The sequence below is a fragment of the Dysidea avara genome, chromosome 7 (genome assembly GCF_963678975.1).
Source record: "Dysidea avara chromosome 7, odDysAvar1.4, whole genome shotgun sequence".
In the NCBI taxonomy this organism is placed as follows: Eukaryota; Metazoa; Porifera; class Demospongiae; order Dictyoceratida; family Dysideidae; genus Dysidea; species Dysidea avara.
Genome location: NC_089278.1, coordinates 25,710,164 through 25,735,536, shown reverse-complemented (window position 1 = coordinate 25,735,536; position 25,373 = coordinate 25,710,164). Strand labels below are relative to the sequence as shown.

Here is a 25,373-nt window from a genome sequence, read left to right as displayed (position 1 = left end):
GCATTTCTGGAGTGAGAATCAAACCTAAATCCCCTATTAATGGATGAACCACCATTATTGAATGAGACATAATATTATAGTCCTTGGTCACATGCGACCACCGAACAGGACGTTTCCTGGCAATGCCAAGGAATAGGTTCATGTGGTGATTAACGGCAGAAGATTGAACCACAAAGTAAAACATGTCGCACTGGTGTCATTGCACGTGGGCGTTCCGTTTGACAAACAAGCACATGCTAAAACACATCCATTATACAATTATAAGCAAAGATTGAAGAACACGCCAATTCATCACTCTAGCTGTGCGATATATAGCTCCACTGGATGTACGAAATTTGATTGGCTTAAAATCTCACCCCACATTTTTAGCCAATGAAATTACGTATATACAAAATCACACGAGCTATATTGATGTTGATCTAGATAGATATTGCTGCGGTAGACATGGTGGGCAAACGAGATGATGATAATGGACGATATTACGTGAATATTTACTCTAGTAAGTGTGTATGACTGTTGAGTAGCATATTTCGTCGTGTTGTGTTTTGTTGACTGTCCTCACATGACATACTAATAACTCAACTAAGCTGTGACCAATGGGATAAACTTAACGTTTTGGTATATAATGATCTTATTTTCAAGCAGGAAAGACTGCTAACACTTGACACTGTTTATTACTGGGCTATAAATATAAAGTGGCTCGTTAAATCGAACGTATTAATACCTAGCTAGAAGTTTAGCCTTAATACACTTTGGTGCCTTTGTTGTTACCAGGAAGACTAGGGTTACTAGACAATAGGGTGTTAGCCACTGTATCTGTGTGCTGTAGTTTGAAGTTGGTCAAGCCGAGGGGTCAGCAACCAACTAATTAGCACCCAAAATCGCGTATGTGATTGTATGTTAGCCAAGATTTGTCATAAGTTTCACAGATTTCCAAGGCTTTTGGACCATAGATATGCCTACTTTGAAAAACACATAATTTCCAACAGATTCTGGGAAATCAACTTTGTCCTTGAATTTCTAGCTTTGTTAAGTTTTGTACACTATTCACTTGCACAGATTTCACTGCTCCAGAAAAACCTCACTGCTGTCTACAAAATGTACTGAAATTTGAAGATCTGTTTGTTAAGAACATCCAATAATATACAATTTAGACATAAAATTGAATCTAGATGGAAGGACCCAATGTCTATAGAGTCTTTTGTCTCCATAGTAACACAAACAATGCCTCCAGTTATCATACCATATCGAAAATATTGCTGAACTACTATATGGAGCAGTCTTTGGCAAGATTTTAAGCTACCAATCAGGTAATCATGTACGCCAAATATGTACCGTAGATTAACTTTGTTAATTATCCTTTTTATGATTAAAATAAAACAGCTTTGGCGAGGTGGCTAGTTTTGACGACATGCACAATAAGCACAAATCTGTTCAGGAATGTTTGTGTTGCTATGGAGATTGAAAAAAAACTATAATTAAGTGCACTACAACTAGGAGCAATATAGGGCACAACAAAAACAAACAGCCAAACTCTGCATGTCAAGTAGACAGGCGCACGTGAAACCAGAGTGCTACGGTCACATGTTATTCATGTGTGCGTGTCCTACCAATGAGTGGGCTAACCACCACAGGCTTCCCATAACAACATTACTCCCACACTGAACTGAACTTCTACTGAGTTTTCAGTTATATAGAAACTGTTTGAAATGTGTACACTACTACCGAGCAAAAAAATACATAATATATATCTGATATGTAAATGTTTAAGTTTATTACTCTGAAATGATTGTCCCACCAGGTAACCCTTACCCAGCCTACCCATCATGTAGACTGGACTCATTATAATTGGTTGGTTCACACTGATGCTTATTCCAAGCTGTACATGTTGAGTTAGAAGATAGTGCAAACAAGTGTGTTGATACTGTGTGCGTGCGTGCGTACGTCTGTGTGGTACAGGCTGATGTGAGGCAGCATAGCCAAGTGGTTAGGGCATCTGCCTGGTGATCAAAAGGTCCCAGGTTCGATTCCCGGTTACTCCACTTTGGTGTTGTTGTTGTTTCCTTGAGCAAGAAACTTTACTCACATTGTTCCAGTCTACCCAGCTGTTAATGGGGAACTGGTGTCAACTGAGGAAGCAGCCCACCCAGCTGTAACATCAATGGTACCTGATATTAACTGGGGAAGCAAATGTCCAACTGTCCTTGTCTTGCTTAGTGGTGTTGAGGTCGTCGTTCCACGACCTCACTCTGAAACCTCCTGTGTGTTACTAGCCCTGCCCCAGGAGGATTTGCTTGGACAAGGCTCAAGCGTCTGAGTGGTGCACAGGCATCCCAGTGCTGGTTCACTGGGCGGCAATAGCTATGCTTCATACAGCTGCCATAGGCTTTGCTTTGATAACAATTTTTATTTCACTTGTATAATAATTATTGATTAATTGTAAATTGAAATATGTTGCAAAGTATCAAATGTGGGGATGCACTTAACAAAAGCGAAACCTCTACAGAAGGGTGGTTACATCATTTTAATCCTTTCACTGTTTCTTTGTGGGCTTTCCTTTACCATAGAAGATATCTTCTCCATATTCCCTATCTGTCCTCCTCAGGGTGTCATGAAGACGATCAAACAAGGTGGTGTTGAAGCCAAAGTTGCAGTGGAAGTACCTAACAACAACAACAACACAGGTAATTTTCTACCATTGTGCATTTTATATTAACTAGTCTAGGCACAAGCAAAGGTGAAAAATTATTTACATAGCCGTTTGCTGAATGAATGGCTACCATCCACCCAACTGTGCCAGTGCTGGAACTATATCTCAAATTGTGGCCTTGTCATTTATTTCTTTAAGTAATTTTTCATCCTTGCCGCTAATATGGGTGCTGGCAAGGGGTGGGGAACGTCCAGGCAGGTGGTCAGAGTAATAGCTTCTCTATAGCTATAGTGCTAAATATGTATGTTGTATTTAAAAACTTTAGAAATGAAGTAGGGGTCCAAGCAATAAAAAGTAGTGAAACAAGGGACAAATGATGGAATATTACAGCATAGTTCTGTGAGAAAATCCCTACATTATAGTATGTTCACGTTGAGCTGAATCCTGAAAAACAGCTAAAAATTAGTAGTGGATTTTTTCTCAACAGAGTTAACATTTCAGCCAACCAAATGATTGTTGGTAACAGCAAAGGTGTCAACAACAGACATGTATGGTTTGGCTCCATTTCAAGTTCGGGAAAGGGCTTTAATGAACAATGTACTTATATGGTTTCCCATAGGAAATGTATTGTGAAAATTTTGATTGGCCGTAAATATTATGTCAAACATTTGAACAAAAAGATTTTGAAATATTTTTAGCGGGTCAAGCAGTACTACAAATGAGCCAAATTTCAAGATCGTGTGTGATTGCATCCATGAGTTATTAAATGTTTTTGAGGATTCAGCTCAACGTGAACATACTATAGCATATTATAACAATTATTTTGTTCATAGGGATTTTCCCACCGAGTTATGCTGTAATACCATCATTTGCTCATTCATTCTTTCACTTTTTTCACTTGTTTTTTAAATATACTAGTTTGTTTAGTTTTTTGTTAATTAATTAATTAATTAACCCTTCGAAGACGGAATTAATTTTGAAAATGAAATAATGCATAAGTGTGTACTGTAGGCAGAGCGCCAGACTTCTATTACTGCACAATGGGATATTCTTATACAATATACATTTTATTTCAAGCACTACAAGAACATGTAAACAGTTTTACACAACACTAAAGAGTACTTTTGCTACGAAGCGATGAACGGCAGACATCATCTTCACCGGAACTAAACGGTGTTTTAATTGATACGAGTGTCCATTTAAAAATCACGTGATCTATTGTAACCACTCAATTCAGTAGTGCATGAGGATTCTAATGGCGCTTAGTTTAAGGCCATAGCATCGAGTATGGCGAAGATATGCCTTGATTAGTGAACCAGCGTACACCCATGGCAGACTTTTGATGAAGAAAGCTCTTTTCCAAGTGGTGTGATGAACGGCATTTTACTCAAATTCTTCAGTGCTTGGTGCCATTTTATTGGGAAGTTCATGGTAAGTAACGTGGTGGCTGTGGGATCTTTCTGTTGTTAATACCTGAGAAGTTATTTGAGTTCGTATAGAAGCATGCGTCAAAGCCTAAATATGTGACCCAGTCTGGGAAAACTGGTCTTATCGCCTATTTAAAAGTATCCAGAAATGCCAGTTTTAAGTATTTAGTGTGTTGTAGCTCGCCAATGGTTGAAGCTGTGTGTACCAAATTTTCACACGTTTTACACTAATTCTTTACCTTCCAGAGCATCCACTGTGCAAGTAGCCAACAACTAAGTTTCCTGCCATTTTAGATACATGTAGTTTTTGAACCGAGGTTGATTGTATCAGGCGAGCTCCAAAAGAGGAGGGAGGAGGGGGCCTGGAAGGAGGGTAAGAAGAGGCTGTTCAAAATATTAAAAAGGAAGGCATAGAGATGAACTAGGCTACGTTATGGGCCATTCAGGTATCAAAATTGGCTAAAATAAAAGGAAATTCACAGCAGAGGTATTTATTCAACACCACGGAGCTGTACAGCCACATACAGCCATCCCCTGGCTGACCAGAGCTCTATTAAGGGCCCACACTGCACATACCGATCGCATTGGACTTGGGAAAAGCAGCCAGCAAAACCAGACCAGTCTGGGAAAACTGGTCTTATCACCCATGTCAGCAGATTCGATTTTTCACCCAGAACACAAAGCTACATGGATAAACTATCTAATTCCACAATCAAAATCAGCTGGGTCACGTATAAGCTTATGGCTGTCAAAGGGTTAATAGCATTCGTGTGACTGTTCTATTAGGATTACTGGAGTGCTGTATTAGATTATCTTGAGTCAGCTTTTCACCTACCGGGGGGGTGTCACTATTTCATTACCTAGACCAATAATAGGGGGTGTGGTTATCGTGATTACATAAATAGATTATTAAGAGTAGTCTCCTCGCTAGATATGTAGTTAGTAATCCATTAATGGGCATGGCCTTGTGAAGTTACAAGTATCTACCAAGCATAAGGGCTATAAATAATTTTGTGGCGTCTAGAGCTGGGTGAGATATATTATCACAAACATCACAACATTACTAAATATCACGGTATCCATACTTAGGTGGTACAGCAAAAATATAGCATTATATTTTTTCTCAAGAAATGTAAAACCAGCACTTCCTTGGATAAAATTTGACCAGCACTTCTTGTCAAAGAATTGCACAATTATGTGTAAATATACAGAATTACGCAGAAATACGATATGACGAGATTGCAATTTGAAGACAATATCAGAAGTAAATATTGCGACATACGATAATATTGTGATATTTCCCAGTGTCTAAATATGCTGCTCAAGGAAAGTGTTGATACAGAAAATTAATGCCTCAAGATGGTTTCATTGCATGAAGAGGACGAACAGAAGATAAAGGAAAGACAAGGCGCAGAGGGCACGTACTCATCAGAACCCCAAAGGTACATGCCACTGGTGAGTTTGATATTGTGGCGTAAAATGGTAGCCGTGCGTTGCTTGTTTGGCCTCCAGTCTGGTGACCGTGGACAGACTATAGGCTGGCAGGCAGACGAAAAACAAATTTCGGTGTTTTTTTAATTTTATTTATTTATATTCTATATCCAGCCGCCTGTAAGTGTTTCTTGTTTTGTAATGCTGTATTTCATGTTAGATGGATTAATATTATTTCGTAAAGGTGATTTTCGTCGACATTTGAAGGGTTGTGTCCTCATCCAAGTGGTCTAAATGGTTCATCAGTCACAATTATGTTACAAGAAAAGTAAAAAGAAAATTTAAGAATCATTAAATTACTACTCAACACACCACCTTTAAAGTCAATATTTGTAAGAACCCATATGATAGCCAATCATCAGGAAACCATTGCACACTTCTGTGAATTGACACCTTGGCGCTGTCAGCGAAACAGAAACAGGACACAAAGGATGAAAGAGGTAAGTCCATGATGATGCATGTGTTGCCTATCTCACAGTGGAATATCAAGCCTGTAGTTATTGAGTTATGCTTAATTGTCTGAAGGCATCGCACTGTAATTACAATCACTATTTTGGTACTATACTAAATGCCTCCTGTATTATTAGGGAAGCACCAGTCTTGAAACAAATACAGATTATTGTTTGACATATATAAAGTCAAGTTTATACACTACGATAATATTTGATAGTTTTATTGAAGACTAATGGTGAAGGGGTGATGCGCATCATGTACTAAGTCTAATTTAATCAACACTAGTATGGAGATATGGACAATCAAATTACTTAATGGCTGACAAGGCTTCAAGTTATGTTTATAGAAGTCTGTGCATTACTGTACGAATATGGCATTAACCATACTATTAGAATTCTATTAGAATACTTTGATTGTTATGAAATTCATTTTTGCATACTTTGTAGCCCCATGCATGCATAACACTTAAAGAGATAACTTCAAAATGGAGGGGAGGTTACCTCGAATGCTGGATCTGCCATTGACTAAACAGGACTGGTACTGTATACGCAGAACCAAAGCGCTATATTTGCCATGTAGAATGGTCTATGGGAACCACAGTGTTTTTATAGAACTCTGTGTAGGAGAAATACTAATTTTCCTCGAGAAGATCTCATATGCTAGAACTGAATAATAACTATATAGTGCTTTTATTTGAAACGTTTTGTTTGTAATTCTCTCCACTCCCCCAACAATTAAATGGGACCAGGTATTCATTTAACAGGCTTTAGTATTAAACCGTGTTTCTATGATCACATTAACCTCATGAAGTTCGGCAAATTTTCAGTGTTTGTACAGTGTATGTCCTCTCTTACACTAATACAATAGCTGTTGTATGGTTAAAGATGTACATATGCCCATCTTTTGAGGAGTTACATCACTTGTGTGTTGTGTAGCTTACCTGTGATGGTTGTCATGGTACATTGAGTTTGGTTGCCATGGAATCCATGAGTCCAGTTTGACCCCAGAATGGTCGAGCATGCCAAAGTAATTGATGTACAGCAAGTTACCAGTAAACACCCAGGCGTGAACTGGTACAGTGAACAAGGGTACAAGGAAAAATACCATAAACAATATGATCTCTATTGGACTCATGGCTACAGCAGAATAGGCAGTAGGGCTGTGATAGCGATGATGATGTTTGTGGATGAGCTTGTATAAGAATGGCAGGTGTGCCATTCGGTGGTAGTAGTAAGCTGATGCCTCAATGTATAAGAATACAGCCGGTATGGAGATGATTAGGTAGGTGTAGCCATATTCATCAAGACGGAAGTAAACTGTTGAGTAATTTCCATTCCCAATCCAGCAGGACATGGTTCCAGATATAGATCCAGAGAATAAAATATTGAGTGTACCGACAATTATTTCATGTCTTTCATTTGAAGGTGTAAGAAACTTGTTTGGCTGGCATTTCCACTTGTGAGGCTCATTGCATTGTTTATAGTAATATTGCCATTGTAGGTAACCACATACTACATGGTACATGAGGAAAGATGACCCAGCACCATAAGCCACGTGTAATAGCCAGTCTTTCATGCCATACTCCTTGCAGAATTGTAGGTAGTCAGGTAGAATCTGTCCATCATCATCATTCATGTCCGTAATTGGTTTGGATACATTTGATGATGGCTCATCTTGTGTGATGTTGATGTTCAGCAGGTCTTGAATTGGCATCGGCCATGGCAAGTTGAAGCTCTTGTAAATTAGTACACTCACCAATGCCACATTACCTGTAGAAATACCAAAACCATATGTATATGGATATGAATGTGTACAAAGCTTGGTGCTTGTTTCATGCTAAAATGAAATAAATAAATACGTACGTTTGTACTGTTTACATGGTTTTCTATGTTATAGTTAAAGCACCGCCGTGCGTGTGTACAGAAAATACAGCATGAGGGGGGGGAATGTTGAGAGGATAGTACAGCACGAGGCAAAGCCAAGTGTTGTATTTACCTCGAGACACACCCTTAAGCGCTATTTTTTTCATACACACAAGCATAGGCTGTGCTGGTTTTCTGGCTCAGAACGATTTTGTCTAGTAATCTCCTGCGATTTTTGGTGATCAGGATATCAGTAAGTGTTTATATAATCTATTTCTAGTTGTAGAACGAACTAATAGGATTAGTTTGGCTAGTTTTAGCGATTTACAATGTCACGCACGTGATCAATAGTGCTGTCTTAGTGGAGTCGTGGTTACATAGCTTCGTGATCAGACAATCAGTAAGTGTTCATACAATCTGTTTCTAGCCATAAAACAAACTGGTAGGATTAATTTGGCTGGTTTTAGCACTTTACAGTATCATGCACGTGGGGCTGTTTTCGTAACATTCCTTAAATAAATTCTCCGCATAACTGTACTGTATTTGCCCAAGTGTGCTGTATTTGCCCAATTAAGTGCATAACTGTACTGTATTTGCCCAAGTGTGCTGTATTTGCCCAATTAAGTGCATAACTGTACTGTATTTGCCCAATTAGCTGCGTAACTGTTCTGTATGACTCATACAGTACAGCTATGCAGCTAAATGGGGCGAGCCCCACACTAGCGAGAGAGCTGTAAATCATCGTCCATTACACGGCAATTTACGATCAAATGCAATAAATTTGATGCTAATAAACATCACATGATAAATTACGTTACAGAATCCTGAAGCTACTGGTGCTATCAAACAAAAGTATTTGGTAAACTTACCAGTTCTTCGCCAATTAGATGGTACATGATAAACACCACTATTTCACTCCAGAGTCCAGTGAACCATCACTGCACGATAACGCAAATATGGGTTGGTGCTATCAAACATCACACGATGAATTACGTTATGAATTTGATTGTACGGTTGACAGTGACCAGAACATGCACAAATAAATGCAAAGTTAATTGGTGCTATCAAACATCACACGATAAAATGTGTTATTGAATCCTGACGTTACTGGTGCTATCAAACACTCCAAATATGGGTTGGTGCTATCAAACACTCCAAACATGGGTTGGTGTTATCAAACACCCAAATATGGGCTGGTGCTGTCAAATGAATAATTACTAAAACTCCAAGTATGGGTTAGAACTATCAAATAAACAATGCGACGAATCATTGAGACTTCAGGTATACTTCATCAGTACTAATTGAAAATGGGTGAATATAATCGTAATTCATAAGCGCCCCTGGAAAGAACGCTAGAGGATACTGCATGAGACTCAAGTGAAACTAGGATGGAAGATGCTACTGTTGAATGTTCCTGTGAAAGTCAAGAAGACAGATGTAGACAAAGGCATAGGGAACTGTACAGACAAAGACTTGACAAAGAAAGTTTAGAACAGAAACAAGCAAGAGTAGCCAGACAGAGAGAGCTAAGATGACACCTGAACAACATGATAGTTTATTACTACAAAGAAGAGAAAGGTATTGCCAGAGAAATAAAAGTAATGAGCCCTTGCATGATACAGAGTCGACTCCACTGAATACTCCATCACCACCATTACTGAATACTCTGTCAAAACTGTCACCACCGTCACTGAATACTCTGTCATCACCATCACTATGGTAATTCCCAGTCACTCACCTATTTCTTGTATTTTGTAATGTATGATCTGACTTATTCATTAGTAATAAAATAATTTACAGTTGAAAGTTAACAGCTGAATTATACAATCATACATGTAGGATTAGTGACACTTCTGGCACAATCAAAGCATCACATGAATTTATTTCTTGTTCAAACTGATCCTCCATCTAAGATTACCAAAAGCATACATTTATGAACAGTAATTGTATACAGTAATTGTATACAGTTATACCTTCTATGCATCGTTATCATCCATTGCGATCTATATAACCCCTCAGGCTTGTCCCTTGATGCTGTTAGCATCTGTCTAGTTAGTACTGTATGAACAATACAGTACGCAGCATTGCTCCCACGCAAAGTACAATATATGTGTATGTATCTACAAGCAAATAGTTGATGTATAACTGCAAATAGCATTAGAGATGTGGCCTGAGTGCCACAGTATGCCCAAGGTTAGTTGACATTTCCTGTTGAACCTGTCTGTTACCTTGACCACACCAGCCTATGTAGTTTCATTGTTATTTTAACGTAAAATATTTTTGTTACAAGAAATCAGAACCACTCTACTTGGAATCTGCCAAAGTGAACTAATTAGTAAGGTGCTGTGATATCAGAGATTGGTTGAAATTTTGAGTAAGGCCTACAGTATTTAATGACCATATGCATTTTGAAAGTCTTCCCATTCATAACACAGCTTCAGCTATGGTAATAAAACCTCACTAATATGATACCTATTCATCAATGGAAGAGCACAACGCAGTTTAGCTTTTCAATAGTGCTAACCCTAACCCTAACCTGCACTACTGCAAATCTACATGATGTTAAGAGTTAAATGATTTTCAGTTATACATTGATTGGCTCTTGGAGCCCTGTACAGTGGGACACCTTGAAAAGTGTTCTGTAATTAATGGGGGGGTCATGATTTCGAACTTTAAGCGTGGAACCCTCAAAAGGACACTTACAGGACATCTGAACAATCAATTAAGACACTTGCCCTGATACAAATGAGACCATGGACAAGTTGTCCATAGTCCCATGTGTGGTCACATGTGTGGTCACATGTGTGATCATATGTGCATACATTTGTCATGTCATTGTGTACCATGAATTACAGAATGGCACTTGGGTGTCAACATTAATTTTTATCATATGAAAGTAAATTATACAAACAATATTATCATAGTGACACTCAGTGAAATCTCAAGTGGTAGATGTGATTAGGCTGAAATGCTGACATTGTATGAAGACTACTTTACAATACATTTAGGACATTCAGCTGACATTAGCAGATACACACGTACCTTATTAGATTTTTTGTGCCTGGTTTCCTGGAACTACCTTTGTGTCCCAGTTCTTTTCACTGACAATGCTAAGGTGTAGATTTGCGGCAGTGCAATATGCCTTCCCTGTGGCTATTTTCCATAGGGACTGGAATGATTGCAGATACGTAGTGATGTACCAATACCACTTTTCACTACCAATCCAATACTGGTACATTTTACATGGAAATGGCCAATACGGATCTGATACCAATACTTTGTCACACAGGCATTATAGAAGTGTGTCTGCAATCAGTGATGCACCGATACTGATACTACACCTGTAGAAACTGTAGTATCGGTATTGGCCCTATTGTGGCAGTATTGGACTTGTATCAGTACACCATAAACGGCCCAATGCCAACCGATACTTTGTATGGCATCATTTAAGGTGGCAGTTACCTCACAATTTCCGGTTTGAAAGATATTTTTAAAATTCATTTGTGAACACATTTGGAGAGCTACGCTAAAGCAAACACCGTTACATTGTAGATCAGCTCTTCCTCTATCAACATGCTGATTTGTATGACCATTAGATGTTGAACAACGACGCTATAGAGCCAATTGTAAGAGCATGCGGAATACTTTCAGCATCAGTTTACACAAAGCTTGTTGCACATTATGGCGAAGTAAAACATGGAATCTATTCTTTAGCAGCATAAGCAGGGCACAATCAACACAACTTTAGCCTATGCTAGGCTGAAACACAGGCTATGGGATTTTGAAGTCCTTTTGGCCACCACGATAGGACCTAAAACCTGCTGTAACATCGACAGGCAGTACAAAAGTCTTTTTTCTCGACATGCAGCCCTGCTACAAATACCAATCGCTTATTTTACACTAATACAGAGGTCTCCCTCACAAAAAAACTGACGCAGAAAAGTGTACTATCACTTTAGCATACCATTAAAAAGCCACAAATGACATATGCGCCAAAGTTTCGCGCGAAGCACCCGAATCCCTGTGAACAAAGGTTCTAAACTACCCTACTTACTTTAGTGAATGTTTTCTTTAATAATACTCACTAATAATACTTACACAACAGTAACAAATTTCTTCTTGTTTCAAGGCAATGGCAGAGAAGGTATGACACACTCATGTGAGCTCATAGGATTTGTACAGAGCAATTAAATATCAATTTTAGGAGGGCTTCATTGAAAATTAGGTGCCAATCGAAAGCTTTTCTTATCTGTAATGTAATGGCATGGTGAACCCCGCTAAACCCCAGTGGTTTGATATTAATATACAGGGCGATTGAAGACGTTGTCAAGTGACGAAGAGCTTACCATTCGAAATGGAGGGCAAATGTCAACAATAGAAGAGGATAGCACTGGAAAATTGAATTCAAGGTCTCTATAATCCTGTAATTTAGGTGTAAATTTATCAGTTTAGAAGTCAAAACATGCAATTAACATGAATTCTTTTTGATAGTGCTTAACATATGTCGTACCTCCTGAGGCAATGGGCCTTAGTAGGCAACTGCCATTTTAATTATTATGTAGACACTAACCACATGATGCAATAAATGAATTTTTGTGGCGGGACGTATGGCTTCGTTTGTAATGGCTTCAAAACAGCAAGTGACTTTCTAGGTAATAGTCGCCACCTTAATTGCTTTACAAGATGATAGTACTTAGGCATGTTAATGGATTTGAAAGAAGCCAACCACTAGCATTAGTAATAGTAATGGCAGTAAGCCACAAAATAAGATTCATTGAAGCCATAAATGATGGTTATCTCTGTGATTGATGGCCACAAAACCAGCCAACTGCAGAGAAATTAAACAAGAGAAATTAACACTAGCTGTTTCTTGTGAGTGTCTTGTACTGTTCTTCATGTGTAACACTGTGTAACAGGCGGAACATAGCTAAAGAATAAGTGTAATGGCCACTTCACCTTCAGTGATTGATTGTTGGGGCATGTGTTCAGACACAAGATTAATTTTATGGCATGCCTGGAGCTATTCTTTCTGTAAATGCTGTGATTCACTACTTGAACTCTTGGTTGCTTTGTAGCATTTATTGACACAATGGTCGGTATAAAACGTATGTATAGTTTGTACTTTCTACTAATGTACTATCACATTTGTTGTATTCACTGTCTGTGACTAATCTAAACCACGAATTAAAGATTAATAATAGTCACAGGTTGCTAAATATTTTGGTTAACTACATCAATTGTGCTAATTGTCCTTAGACTATGGTACAACTCATTTAGAGGGTTACTAAATCACTTAGTCACCTGACATGCTCATTTAGTCACCTACACATGTTCATTTAGTAACCCGCCCTCAGGCAATTTTGTATGTGAAAATAATTATAACACGAAAGGTACACTGGAGTACTTGATAATACTGTAATACAATTCTTCTCCGTGTTCTGCGAATAATTCTGGACAAATAGTAGACTAACTAGTAAGTGGCGTATCTACTGTAGCTTTAACCGTTACTCTGGTTACCGGTCGAATAATTATTTTTGTGGGCGCTGTAAGAACTTCAGGAAGAAACTGTTCTGTTGTTCTACATTGCTCTTTCACTCCACCCTAATGTTCTGGCTATAAAGGTATGTACTTTAAACCATAGTCTAAATAAGTTAGACACCGCAACAAACAGGAACTAAGCAATTTAGTAACCCCTCTGGCCCTTAGTAGCGTCCTCGCTGCGCTCGGGACGCTACAGCCTCAGGCCATCGGGGTTACTAAATCGCTTAGTTCCCTTGGTCTTGGTGTCTAACTATTATATGGTTGCATATATGGCTTTACTGACTGAACCCATTGAACAGGGATAATGTAACACCTTTTGATGCAATTGCTTCAAAGGACACCATTTGTTCGATAGGCTGCCTAGAATAGCAGCAGTACAAATGACAAGGGACATCTTATACAAAATACTGTTCCTCTGTTCTGATACTGATCTGTTCTGCAAGACTCTTAATAAAACGCTGTGGCTTCACGAGCTGTCCCTCTGGAAGTACAGAATAAACAAGTTGATGTTATGCTACTTCTAACACCCATGCAGTTAATACTATCCCATTCTGGCTAATAGGAATTAATTAACCATGTCAAGAGTTCATAATATAAAAAGAAAGGAGAGTGTCCTACTGCAGTATAGCCTGTTCTCAAAGTTATGATGCAATACCTAAAGTCACTTACAATGTGTTAGTTGGTCAGGTTTCTACTCAGCATTAAAAGTTTCAATGACTGTTGTAGTTATGGCTTCAATAAGCAGCTTACTGATATCATTGTCAACACTCCTTAACACTGTATGTGTTAACATGATATCCTAAAGAAATTAAAGTTTTACTGTAATACTTCGAGATATGTTTGTACAGGCTATACTGAAGTAGGACACTCTCCTCTCTTTTTATATTATGAACTCTTGACCATGTGTATAATTTTTAGCTTATATAAATTCAGCTAGATAATTAGATTTGTAAAATACTGTAATTTGTATTAATTTGTAATTTGGTAATTACATTGCTATGCACTGCTAAGGAAGAAGTGTAACCAACAATCTGCTTTAAACGACAAGTCTCAATCGTGTTTTCTCACATAAATTGTTTTGAGAAAGCCTTGTGGCTACCCTTCATTTTCGTTCATGTAAGTACAGGATATGCCTCTTTCTCTCTTCGAAAGGATTCATTATTTCTGGTAGCCTACGAAGCCAGATATGTTGTTATCAGTTGTTTTATGCCCATATAGCCCGCTGTGAAAGGCATTCATTACATCTTCAGGGACTCAGTTTACACTTTTTAAAAGCTGGCACGAATAAACTACCTGCTTATGTGGGCAAATTCACAGACACACATACTTTTCCAAAACAATTACAGTAACCAGGTGCATGCCCCGCAACCAGCCAAAGGGCGTGTGCCTGGTTAAAAATCAGGGGATCAAAAGACACAACCAAAGCACAAAAGAACTTGTTCTTTTTTTGATGTTGCTACTTATTACCAGTCTATGTATGTGTAGGCTATTCAACAAGAAATAGACGGAGGTTTCCCCAGAAAAATAAAGTAGAGCTCTAAAAGTGTCAATTTGCTACTAACATCAAAGCCATTTCGTTAATTACAGTGTATAAACATTCTTTTCACCACATCAAAGGAATTTGAACAAAGTAGAGCGCTCTACTGCTCCTTAGGGAATACCCTGAATAGAAGAGCCCCTGAAATCTGATATACAAATATTTCTTGTGCACAATATGTAATAGCTATAGGTCTTCCATTTTTGCAGTATGGAAGATTGGTTTCACAGCGCACAATCAGAGGAGGTTGGTCACGCATCATAGGATTATGACGTGAAGTTACGCAACCAAGCATTGGTATATGTGTTTAGCAGCTATAGGAAAGCAGCGCATTGTACTGAGAAGGCTTGTAATATCACTGGGATGCTCTGGTATGGATATACAATCCGTCCTTTAGAATATTAAGAGGTGTGAAGGTTGAATTAGTTCAACCCTTCCTTTGAGATCACGAGAAGAATGATGACGCGTGACCAACCTCCTCTGGTGCACAATCAAACTGTGCGGTTCAGACTGCTATAAGGAAGAGCTTACAAATGCTGAAAGTGTGAAAAGCCATTATTTTGTACTTGCAGTGCTTATGAGAGCTCCTGCTATTAACAGTCAAACATTTTGACATCTGTTCAGTTATCTTGTTATGTTACTACTAACTGGTGAAGAGCTATCTAGTATGCTCAATAAATACTGAAGTAATTGAAGTATAATGTTTTGAAAGTTGGCATGGGCTGCAATGCTGTAAGAATCATGGTGAAAGCTCATAAGTGGAATAATATGTTTTAAAGAACTGGTTAGTTAACATATCAGGAAGTTTGGCTCAAAAATGGAAATTTCAGGCCAGCTGCGGGTGATTTGTCCAATTATAATCAAAGCAATTTAGCAGCTGCAATTATTTTAACTTGTTATATTTCGTTGATTAAAGACTTCAATGTTGCTGTTTTTTCACTTTCGTAGGTTTTGGGACATTTCTGCTTAAAGGAGTTGTCAAAGGCTGTCTGGAGTGTATTCATCACAGGTGTACTGGATCCAGGCCGGAACATTAGAACTTAGTACGCATACAGAACTTCTTTAATAAAATCGTTTTAAAGCTCTGTATTAATTCTAAGGAGTGATTTATAATTCAAGCCTTGCTGAGCGTTACTAGTCAGACCTAGCCAGACGGAGTCCAAGCCAAATCAAAGAAATAATCTCGCTCAGAATCACGCACATATTTAACCTCCAACTTTGACATTGTTTTGACAAGTGATAGTTTACGCTATAAGTGCTCACTATGTCTTGTTGGAATCGCTCAAGAATAAGCTAAACGAATCTAGCAGCGAATCCGGGATAATCCAAACGTGTCACGTGATATGAATGAATCTATTAGAATTATCAAAATGCCCATTGGAAATGTATTGCAGATGATTATGTTCCTTTGTGAAAATGACGAGCGGAGTTTTTGTGTACTGAGCTTCATTTGGTACCATCCTGTTTGCCAAGAGTTGCTCTTTCTTATGGTACTTGCGAATCTGAAATTCTTCTTTTGAGTGAAAAGATATGTGAGTACAAAGTGTCAGTACAATAGAAACTATGCAACTAATAGTGAACAAATCGGTGCAGCTGGACCAAATCCCCGCAAACTTCTTCATATGTAACTTGGGGTGTAAAAAAAACTGTGGATTTGTGTTAGTTAACTTGGGGTGTTTGCTTCATCCCCTACAAAGAGTAATGCTGCATTAAGTGCATTGTGCTACTATTTACTATAATTTATACTTTAACACTAAACATTAATTTTATTGCACTTCTAATAGGTAGCTGAGGGCTGGAGACTACACACAGATTGGATCCAACAGTCAGGGATGTTGTCTCTTACAACTATGCCAGGCCCACAAGATTGCCATATAAAGCTGAATGTTACCAACTTTTATACACACTCTGATATACTTTTGCACTTTTTCTTTTTGTAATATTATGCATGCATGTTCCAATATTATACTATGCTGTTGTTAAAGTATATATCTTACCGTGAAGGGAGCAAGCCATTACGACTAGTAACGCAGTAGATATTATCGCGAGCAAGTGGCGTCCATAGTCGCCGAAATAGTAGGATAACCAGCCGGCCTTGCTCTCGGGTATCGCCATATTCTTTTTTGTTTTGGTCATAAGGCGCGCCGCTGTGAGGGCAATTCCCATGTCACGAGTGTGAAGGCTTAGCCACTGGATTTATGCTGTGTGTTTGCAAGTAGGTGATTTAATATTCATGTTGTATACTTACCTTAGCATGCAAGAGGCTGATAATGTATAGTGACGGGAGTTATACCTTGAAGAATTCGCGTCACAGTAAAGGTTTCGTTTGGGAATTTCACGTGACAGTACTAGTAGTGCAGCGCCTAAGACCCTCTAATTGAGATAATCGTTCACTTTCTGATAAAAAGGACCAAATTTCTTATGGGGTTTGTAGCACGTGTAATAAGAGATTTTAGAAGGGGAGGCGTGTAAAAAGTCCTTTGGAACATTAACCCTACTTTTTGGACCTTGACAACAAAACTATTTGTTTTCTCAGCCTGGCAATTAAGTTTTGCATTTCCAATGTACACAGTTCTGTACAAGGATCATCCTGATGTGTATCATTTCTTTATCGAAGGTGTATAACAAAGTTATTGAATGATGGAAGTTTTAATTGGTTACAGGTGGACACAATCATTGCCGAAATAAATTATGCATAAATCAAGCAATTATCTCTGCAATGTTGATCAAATCTAATTAGTATTGTAGAGATACCTTGTTGTTAAGCATATACTCTGATATTCCAATGATTTTGTGTCCACCTGAAACCAATTAAAACTTCTTCATTCAATAACTTTTGTTATACACCTTCAATAAAGAAATGATACACATCAGGATGATCATTGTACATGATACTACACTGAGAACTGTGTGCATTGGAAAATAGCATTTCAGTCATTTTGTTTATTGCCAGGCTGAGAAAACAATTTGTTTCATGTGGCATTTTAATGGGCTATCATGTCACAGCTGCAGACTTTGTACTGGTCTAATACTAGATCCAGCCTTTAAACTTTGTTGTTTTCCATGTAAGCAAATAGTTTTGTTGTCAAGGTCCAAAAAGTAGGGTTCCAAAGGACTTTTTACATGCCTCCCCTTCTTCACTTAGTACACATACTACAAACCCCATAAGAAATTTGGTGCTTTTATCAAAAAGTGAACGGTTTTGTGGCTTAGGCGCTGGACTATAATAAAACTTACAGTGGATATTACTGCTAGGTATAACTTATGTATGGCTTGCTAGGCAGAGGCTACATTTTTTATTCCCAGGGTTACCAGCACCCCTTGCCACCACTCGTTACGGTTCGTTTCCCTACCTCCCCCTTCCCCCAATTGTAATTATACTCATTAATATGAGGTTATACAATTATGACTATATTATTATTAACGCCCCCTCTCACCCGTTGCTAGACGCACAGGCATAGGCGATTCTAAGGGGGGGCTATGGCTGAAAAATAACTTTAAAAATCTTGGGGAAAAGTTGCAGTATAGATTGACATTATTTTTAGCATTTTTCATGTTTTTAGCATAAATTTTAGGCTGTTTTCAAGCCTTTAAATAGCAAAATCCTGCAGCTTGTGGAGGTTGCACCCCCAGACCCCCCGCTTCGTTCCTTGTGCTGTAGCAGAGTACTACTCAATAAAGACATAAAGCTTACTTCAAACGAACATACAACTACTAAGGTGAGTATCCAATGAGATAAAAGAGTGAAACACACCGTCAGTTTTAACCCAGGGCAAGATAAAGCCCTCTGCTTCATGGCTTTTCACAATTTTGGGTTTTAACAAGGAAACTAAAGTGCTTTTTCCCAAACAATGTATAAAGAATTAATTGTAACCATTAGTAGAGTGTAATGCTTTGTTTTGTGTAGGTGTACCATTTACCCAAACTGGTTTGAAGCTGTTTCATTGTGCTGGGTTTTGGAGTTTTATCATGGTATCATGTGGGGAAGCATCAAGTTACTATTCAGCACAAGAGAGCTCAATGTTATCATGGTGGTGTAACACAAATTTGCACAAGCTCAAATTCAGATGTGGCATTAGCCGTCAAAGTATGTGAAAATGGGATATAAAGGTGTAGTGGAATAGAGCACAAAGGAGCTGGTGGAGTGTATTCATAACTGTAGCAGCTCACAGCAAATACCATTAATTGGATATCAAGTGACGTCCTTGTGTTTTCATGAAAATGGACAGTATTCTTAAAACCCTTCAAGTAAAGACATTCACTAGTTATCTGAAACTCTAAGGGGCCACCTGCAGCTCAGATACCTGAATATGTTCACAACTGAAGTTTTGTACAAAATCTCCTTAGACAATAAAATGCGTGGGCGGAACAAATTACAAAACCTGCTTTAAACCAAGCTTGTGTTACTACAACAAATTGTAGTGTTCCACCTGCCTCAAACTACACTGTAGCTACATAAAAACATTAAATATGAAGGGCTTCACCTTCATTTAAAACTTTTTACGCTGCTAGACTGGTTTTATGGGCTTCTCAAAAAGTATCGATAGGCATTCAAAATTTTGAACGATTGCCCGTGACTATACCGTAACCTTAACACATTTGAAAAAACTATTACTTCTCTAATAGAACACTCGCTACTCTGGTGCAGTCAAGCTAAAAGTTGTAGTTATGACTGTGTTCCATTCAATGAATTCAAGCACCAGTGGTAAGGTCAGCAGTATTCAAATTAGATAAAACAGCAGCAACATCACCAACCTAGGAGTCACAAATGACATGGGACTCTATCTCAGAAAGAAAATTAAATTCTGAACTCTGGAATAACACACTAAATCAGTTATTTTTGCTTTTGTTCTTGATTACAAGAACCATGTGTGACAGATACACCCTTTGAGCTTCCAGTATGGCTTGAAGTTAGCTAGATAATTAACTGGTGGATGTTACATTAATCTGCATCTCCATTGAGCTCCTGTGGTCCTGTCAGCTACTCCATTTCCTGTAATAGTAGTTGTGAAATGACCCCAGTAAATGCCTAGATAAAAATTTATATTATTGAAATTCTAATCAAATATTTGAAATCTCTAAACATTACACAATTTAGGGATGTTGGTCAAGGGGTCCGTCACTCACTGAAAATACTGTTAATGTAAGCTCAGAAATTTGTCAAACACTTAATATACTTAACCTAGTATAACAGCCATCACAAAATCTTCCATGGCTCTGGAGTAATATATGGCCCTTATTATGGTTTCCTATAAACTATTAGCCCCACAAGTATGACCAAGAGTATATAATAGAAACCAAGACTGTCTGAGAGTGTATTATATATTATTCTCTCTTGATTATTATTATTATAGTGTGTATGGTTACTATTATATACTCTTGGTATGACAACACATACCCTCCACCCTCATCTAGTACCCATACCCACACACCCTGCATCATACACATTCATATTGGTATGTAGCTGCCAAGCGCGGCTACCAGTTTATTACCATGTAGAAAGTACCACTAGCTTGCAAACCACAATATACGAAACTATACCTACTACAAAACAAATAATAATGCCTGACCTAGTAGAGGGTGGGGGCCTGCACAGTGCAAATTTTAGACTCTCTGTGTCCAAGTGATGCCTAAGGGAAAAAACCCAATGAGCTTTACACCTTTTTTTTGTGCCCATCAGGAAAAAACCAAAGTGCAATTCCACCTTCTAAAACTGTACCGTATGCAACAAATTCAACACCTTGATAATCATAATGGTCTACAACTGGTAAGGATTCCAACAAACATGTCAATCACAAGTACATTCATCACCTCTTGCTTTGGTAGCCTACACTTTGAAATATGCAGCATAGAAGTGACCTGTGTTCGCACCTTACAAATTTAAATACCCTACTACTCGCACGTGCCAGGCATGTGCGACAACTTCCGATTCCGGTTGGAGGTTATTTTCTGTCTAATTCACTTTGTTCAACCGACAGAAAATATACATGTCTTAATGAAACAACATTACATGTGAACACATGAAAAATATAGAATGGACTGTTGAACTCTCACCTCCACCACACAAACATACACAAAGCCTAAGCTGGCAACTGTGTGAAACAGCTATTGCCACCTACTGTAACAAACCAGCACTGGGATGCCTGTGCACCACTCAGGTAATAGAGTCTTGTGCAGTCCTTCTAGACAGGACCCTTAGTAACCCACAGGAGCAGAGCTTTCCCCAGCAAAATAAAGTAGAGCGGTAAATTAAACTGTCAATTTGCTACCAACATCAAAGTCAATTTATTAATTACATACATTCTTTTTACCACATCAAAAGAATGTTGAGTAAAGTAGAGCAGTGCTGCACCACCTCTGCCACTAGCACTGCTCATTAGGGAAGCCTCTGAGGAGAATTGTCCAGGTCTAGATCTCACAGGGAGAAGTTGCGGAACCCAAAGTTCCCCTATACCACTAAGCTGAGAGAAGTACCGTGAGGCAACATAGCCAAGTGGCTATAGCACTGGCCTACTTTAGGGATGGGTCATCGATAAAACACAATCATGGGAGTTAAGTAGTCCTAACCCAAACCCTAACTCTAATCCTACTAACCCGGTTTCCTAACTCCTAATCTAACCTAATCTGACATGATCGTGTTTTATCGTTGGTTAGGGACCTGGTGTCAATTGGAGAAGCAGCCTGCCCAGCTGTCACAGTAACATCAATGGGTACCTGGTGTTTACTGGGGAACAAATGCCCAACTCTCCATTGAAAAGAAACACACTGAATATGGATACATAAGATACACCTGTAGTTTTGCTGCTGAAACCCTAAACAAACAGACAATCGGCTTAAACCCTGGTTTACATAGCCCATCCTTATTATGATCCATTGCAGCTGGCAACCGGGAGCACATCGAATCCTTCATAGGATTCGATATCTCTGTACAAATGTAAGACTCCACCCCATGCATGACTCACCAAGTTGCACAGAGCCAGCACCCAAAATCCACCTGACTGTGTAGCTCACTACGATCGATATAGACTTTCCAACTAGGAGATCCAACACATTAGACATCTTTGTCACAAACAGACCTTCCTTGGTTGAATCTTGCAAAAGCATTGGTGGTATTATTGACCATGAAGTTGTACTTACGAAGTCCATGATATTATGTCCCCCTGCTAGGAGACGTATTTACTTATGGTCCAAAGCTGATTTCAATCATATTAGACAATCCATTCAGTCACTTTGCGAAAGATTTTATCATCACTTACCCACCCACTACTCCGATTAACATCTTATGGAATAGGTTCTCTGATATCTGTACACAATGTTTAAATCTGATACCAACTACGTGGAACTCAACCAAACAAGAACAACCTTGGATAATCAGACAAATCAAACAACTAACTCGCAAGAAGCAACGAGCATACAAACGTGCTCGTTTAACCAACAGTCCAAGTGACTGGGCTACTCATCAAGAACTCAAAAGACTTTCTCAACGGTAATATGTTGTTCAGCATTTAACAATTATGTATCAAGTTTTATTGATGAAAATAATAATGATACAAAGAAACTTTGGTCTTTTATTTAAAATAAAAAGCAAGATCGCACTGCATGGTATTAGCACCAAGGAACAACTTACACCGACTCTTTGTCTAAAGCAAATGTTATAGCTGAACTTGATATTTCTCATCGGTTTTTACACAAGAGGACACTACTAATGTACCAGTATTAGAAGGCAATCCTCTCCCTGAAATTCCACCGATTCACATACACTCTGATGTGGTATCTCAGTTGCTTCACAACTTAAAGCCCCACTGTGACAAAGCTGCAGGCTCAGACAATCTTACTTTCTCAAAGAGGAAGCAAATGAAATTTACCCTGCCCTTTCTATAATTTTTCAAGCATCACTGAACCAAGGAGCCATACCTGACATATTGAAATCTGCTCTGATAGTTCCAGTATATAAGAAAGGCAGTAAGAAGGACCCTCATGGAACACGTTATCTACTCTAGCATGTTTTAACACTTGAATCATCATCAAGCTTTAAGAGATGAACAACATGGCTTCCGGCACCATAGGAGTTGTGAGACACAACTAATTACAACAGTACATGATTTTGCACAATGCTTAAACCAAAGAGGGCAATGTGATATGTTGCTGCTTGACTTTTGTAAAGCCTTTGACAAGGTCCCCCACTCCCGTCTCTTCCACAAGTTACAATTTTATGGTATCAAAGGACCTCTTGTCTTGGATTAAGAATTTCCTTTCTGATCGATCACAACAAGTAGTGTTACTGAGATAATAAACCAAAGTGACTCATGTAACATGCTATCTGTTCTGGCTCCATTATTATTTTTGATTTACATCAATGACCTTCCTTTACATGTCTCAAGTACAGTTCGACTTTATGCTGATGATGTTTTATACTTTACTCAAATATCTACTCCATGGAGGACTACCATCAATTACAATGTGATCTTGACTCCTTAACACATTGGCACACAAGTGGCTTATGACCTTTAATCCAATTAAATGTGAATTCCTACGAATAACAAACAAGATAAACATCATACCATTTACTTACCACATTGACAACTCCACAATCCGAGAAGTCACTCATGCTAAATATCTAGGTGTAGTCATTGATCAACATCTTAACTGGAACGAACCCACAAAACAAATTGCTAGTAAAGCCACATCGTAATCTTTATCAATGCCCTCCCAGAGTTAATTGTAATATTTATAAAGCAATGATTCGCCCTATTATGGAGTATACTTCCTCGGTCTGGGACCCACACACATGTGTTAACATTAATCAATTAGAAGCTGTACAGAGATCTGCTGCAAGAATGTGTTATAAAGACTTTACTAGATTCTCCAGTGTTACCACAATGTTAACTGATCTCAATCTACCCACCCTGCAGAGCAGAAGGAAAAAATTAAAATTACAAATGCTGTATAAAATCATTCATCGTTTAGCTGATATTCCAGATGATTGTTTAACTCCCATTCCCTCCTTTTTACGAAGTGGCTATTTTAATCAACTAAATACTAGAGTGGACAGTTTTAAATTTTCCTTCTTCCCTTCAGTGATTAAACTATAGAATAATCTACCCCAGAACATTCTAGTGTTAACACTCTCACATACACTGAGTTTTGTAATGATTTGGACACTTTTATAATTACACCTGTGCATTATAATCATACATAATTCCTGCACAGTACACAATATAATAATATAATTAACCCGACCCTAACGCTAACACTACTTTTCGCATCCCCTAAAGTCGAATGCTCCGGGCAACTACTAGACACGTCCCCTAAAGTCGAATGCTCGGGGCACTACTAGACGCGTGCCCTAAAGTCGAATGCTTGGGGCGTACCACATCGGTGTCAATAGTTGATAGGTGGCTCTCATGCACATCCACCAGTATACCAGTGGACATAGACACTCCGGATTAGGTAAATATGCTCGTCTATTGTCATGGGTACGGCTACCCGACAGAATGGATGCTCCGCTTTATCGTTCCCAGTGGTGTTATTTCGCTATCCAGAACTAGAGAGGAACTACTCATGTAACCGGTATGTAACAGCAGCATAATTATAGCTAGCTATACAGTTAGGTTCGCGTTAACTGGTTATCGGTCTCCATAACAGTTGTAAGTATGAAGGATATATGGGAAGTTTGGTGTTATTGCCATAGGGTTGGAGACCTGTTTAATCACATGACTTTGCTGATTGGCTTTCAATATAGACTGCATTGATGTCCTACCTCTTGACAGGTCACGTGATACCACCGAAACCACAAACAGGGATACCAGTGCAAATGCTGCAATGGAAAAAAAAAATTAAGAGGCAACGACTTCCCATGTCACCTTAGCTGGCCTAAGGGAGTGACATGTCCCTAGAGCTAAGGGTGTCTTTAGAGGGAGGTGGGGTATGGGAGAGACACGAACTCCTGAAACTTCTAGCACTTGCCGAGTAAAAGTGAGAGATGCTGGCGAGTCCCTTTATACCCTGTCTAGGAATGTGTTTACCTTAGCAACCTGACACCTCCTCTGGAGTCCAAACCCTACCCATAACTTGTTTACCTTCTCAACCAAGCTGTCCTCTCTGGGACAAATGCTTAAGGAATGTGCAATGTTGAATGCTGCCATAACGACCAGATGGACACCTCATAAGGGAATGTGCTGTGTTGGAAGCATCTTAGCAGGGATGGGCGTCTGGATTCAGTGGAATGGAATGGTGGACTGGAATGGTGGAATAGACTGGAATGGAATGGTGGAATGGAATGGAACGGTACTTAGGTAATTTCAATTAGTGGTCACCTCTTTTAAAAGACCACCTTCTAAACAAAGACCACCTCTTTACAAAGGCCATTTTACTTTAATATTTGAATTGTCGCTTTAGAGCCCTATAAGACA

The 25,373-nt window shown here is 38.7% G+C and overlaps 1 protein-coding gene and 1 long non-coding RNA gene across 2 annotated transcripts; one reads left to right on the top strand and one right to left on the bottom strand.

Moving 5' to 3' along the window:
* Nucleotides 1–371: 371 nt before the first annotated feature.
* On the top strand, nt 372–16,976 carry LOC136260408 (uncharacterized). The gene is made up of 3 exons (XR_010703528.1): nt 372–499; nt 2,606–2,684; nt 16,746–16,976. It is a non-coding gene; the product is annotated as an uncharacterized lncRNA (long non-coding RNA).
* LOC136260407 (uncharacterized) lies at nt 2,391–17,271 on the bottom strand. The gene is made up of 4 exons (XM_066054126.1): nt 17,210–17,271; nt 16,959–17,162; nt 6,962–7,790; nt 2,391–2,663 (listed from the first exon to the last, which is right to left on the bottom strand). The coding sequence occupies exons 2-4, from the start codon at nt 17,125–17,127 to the stop codon at nt 2,534–2,536; spliced, it is 1,128 nt and encodes a 375-aa protein (XP_065910198.1). The 5' UTR covers nt 17,128–17,162; nt 17,210–17,271; the 3' UTR covers nt 2,391–2,533.
* Between the last annotated feature and the right edge of the window lie 8,102 nt (nt 17,272–25,373).

What these genes read in the sequence shown, in the direction of transcription:
- LOC136260407 (XM_066054126.1), bottom strand. Translation starts at nt 17,127, where the DNA reads ATGGGAATTGCCCTCACAGCGGCGCGCCTTATGACCAAAACAAAAAAG. An exon ending in AATGGCTTGCTCCCTTCACG is followed by an intron (nt 7,791 to 16,958) that starts GTAAGATATATA and finishes GTATTTCTACAG; the next exon opens with GTAATGTGGCATTGGTGAGT. An exon ending in TACCATGACAACCATCACAG is followed by an intron (nt 2,664 to 6,961) that starts GTAAGCTACACA and finishes TGTTGTTGTTAG; the next exon opens with GTACTTCCACTGCAACTTTG.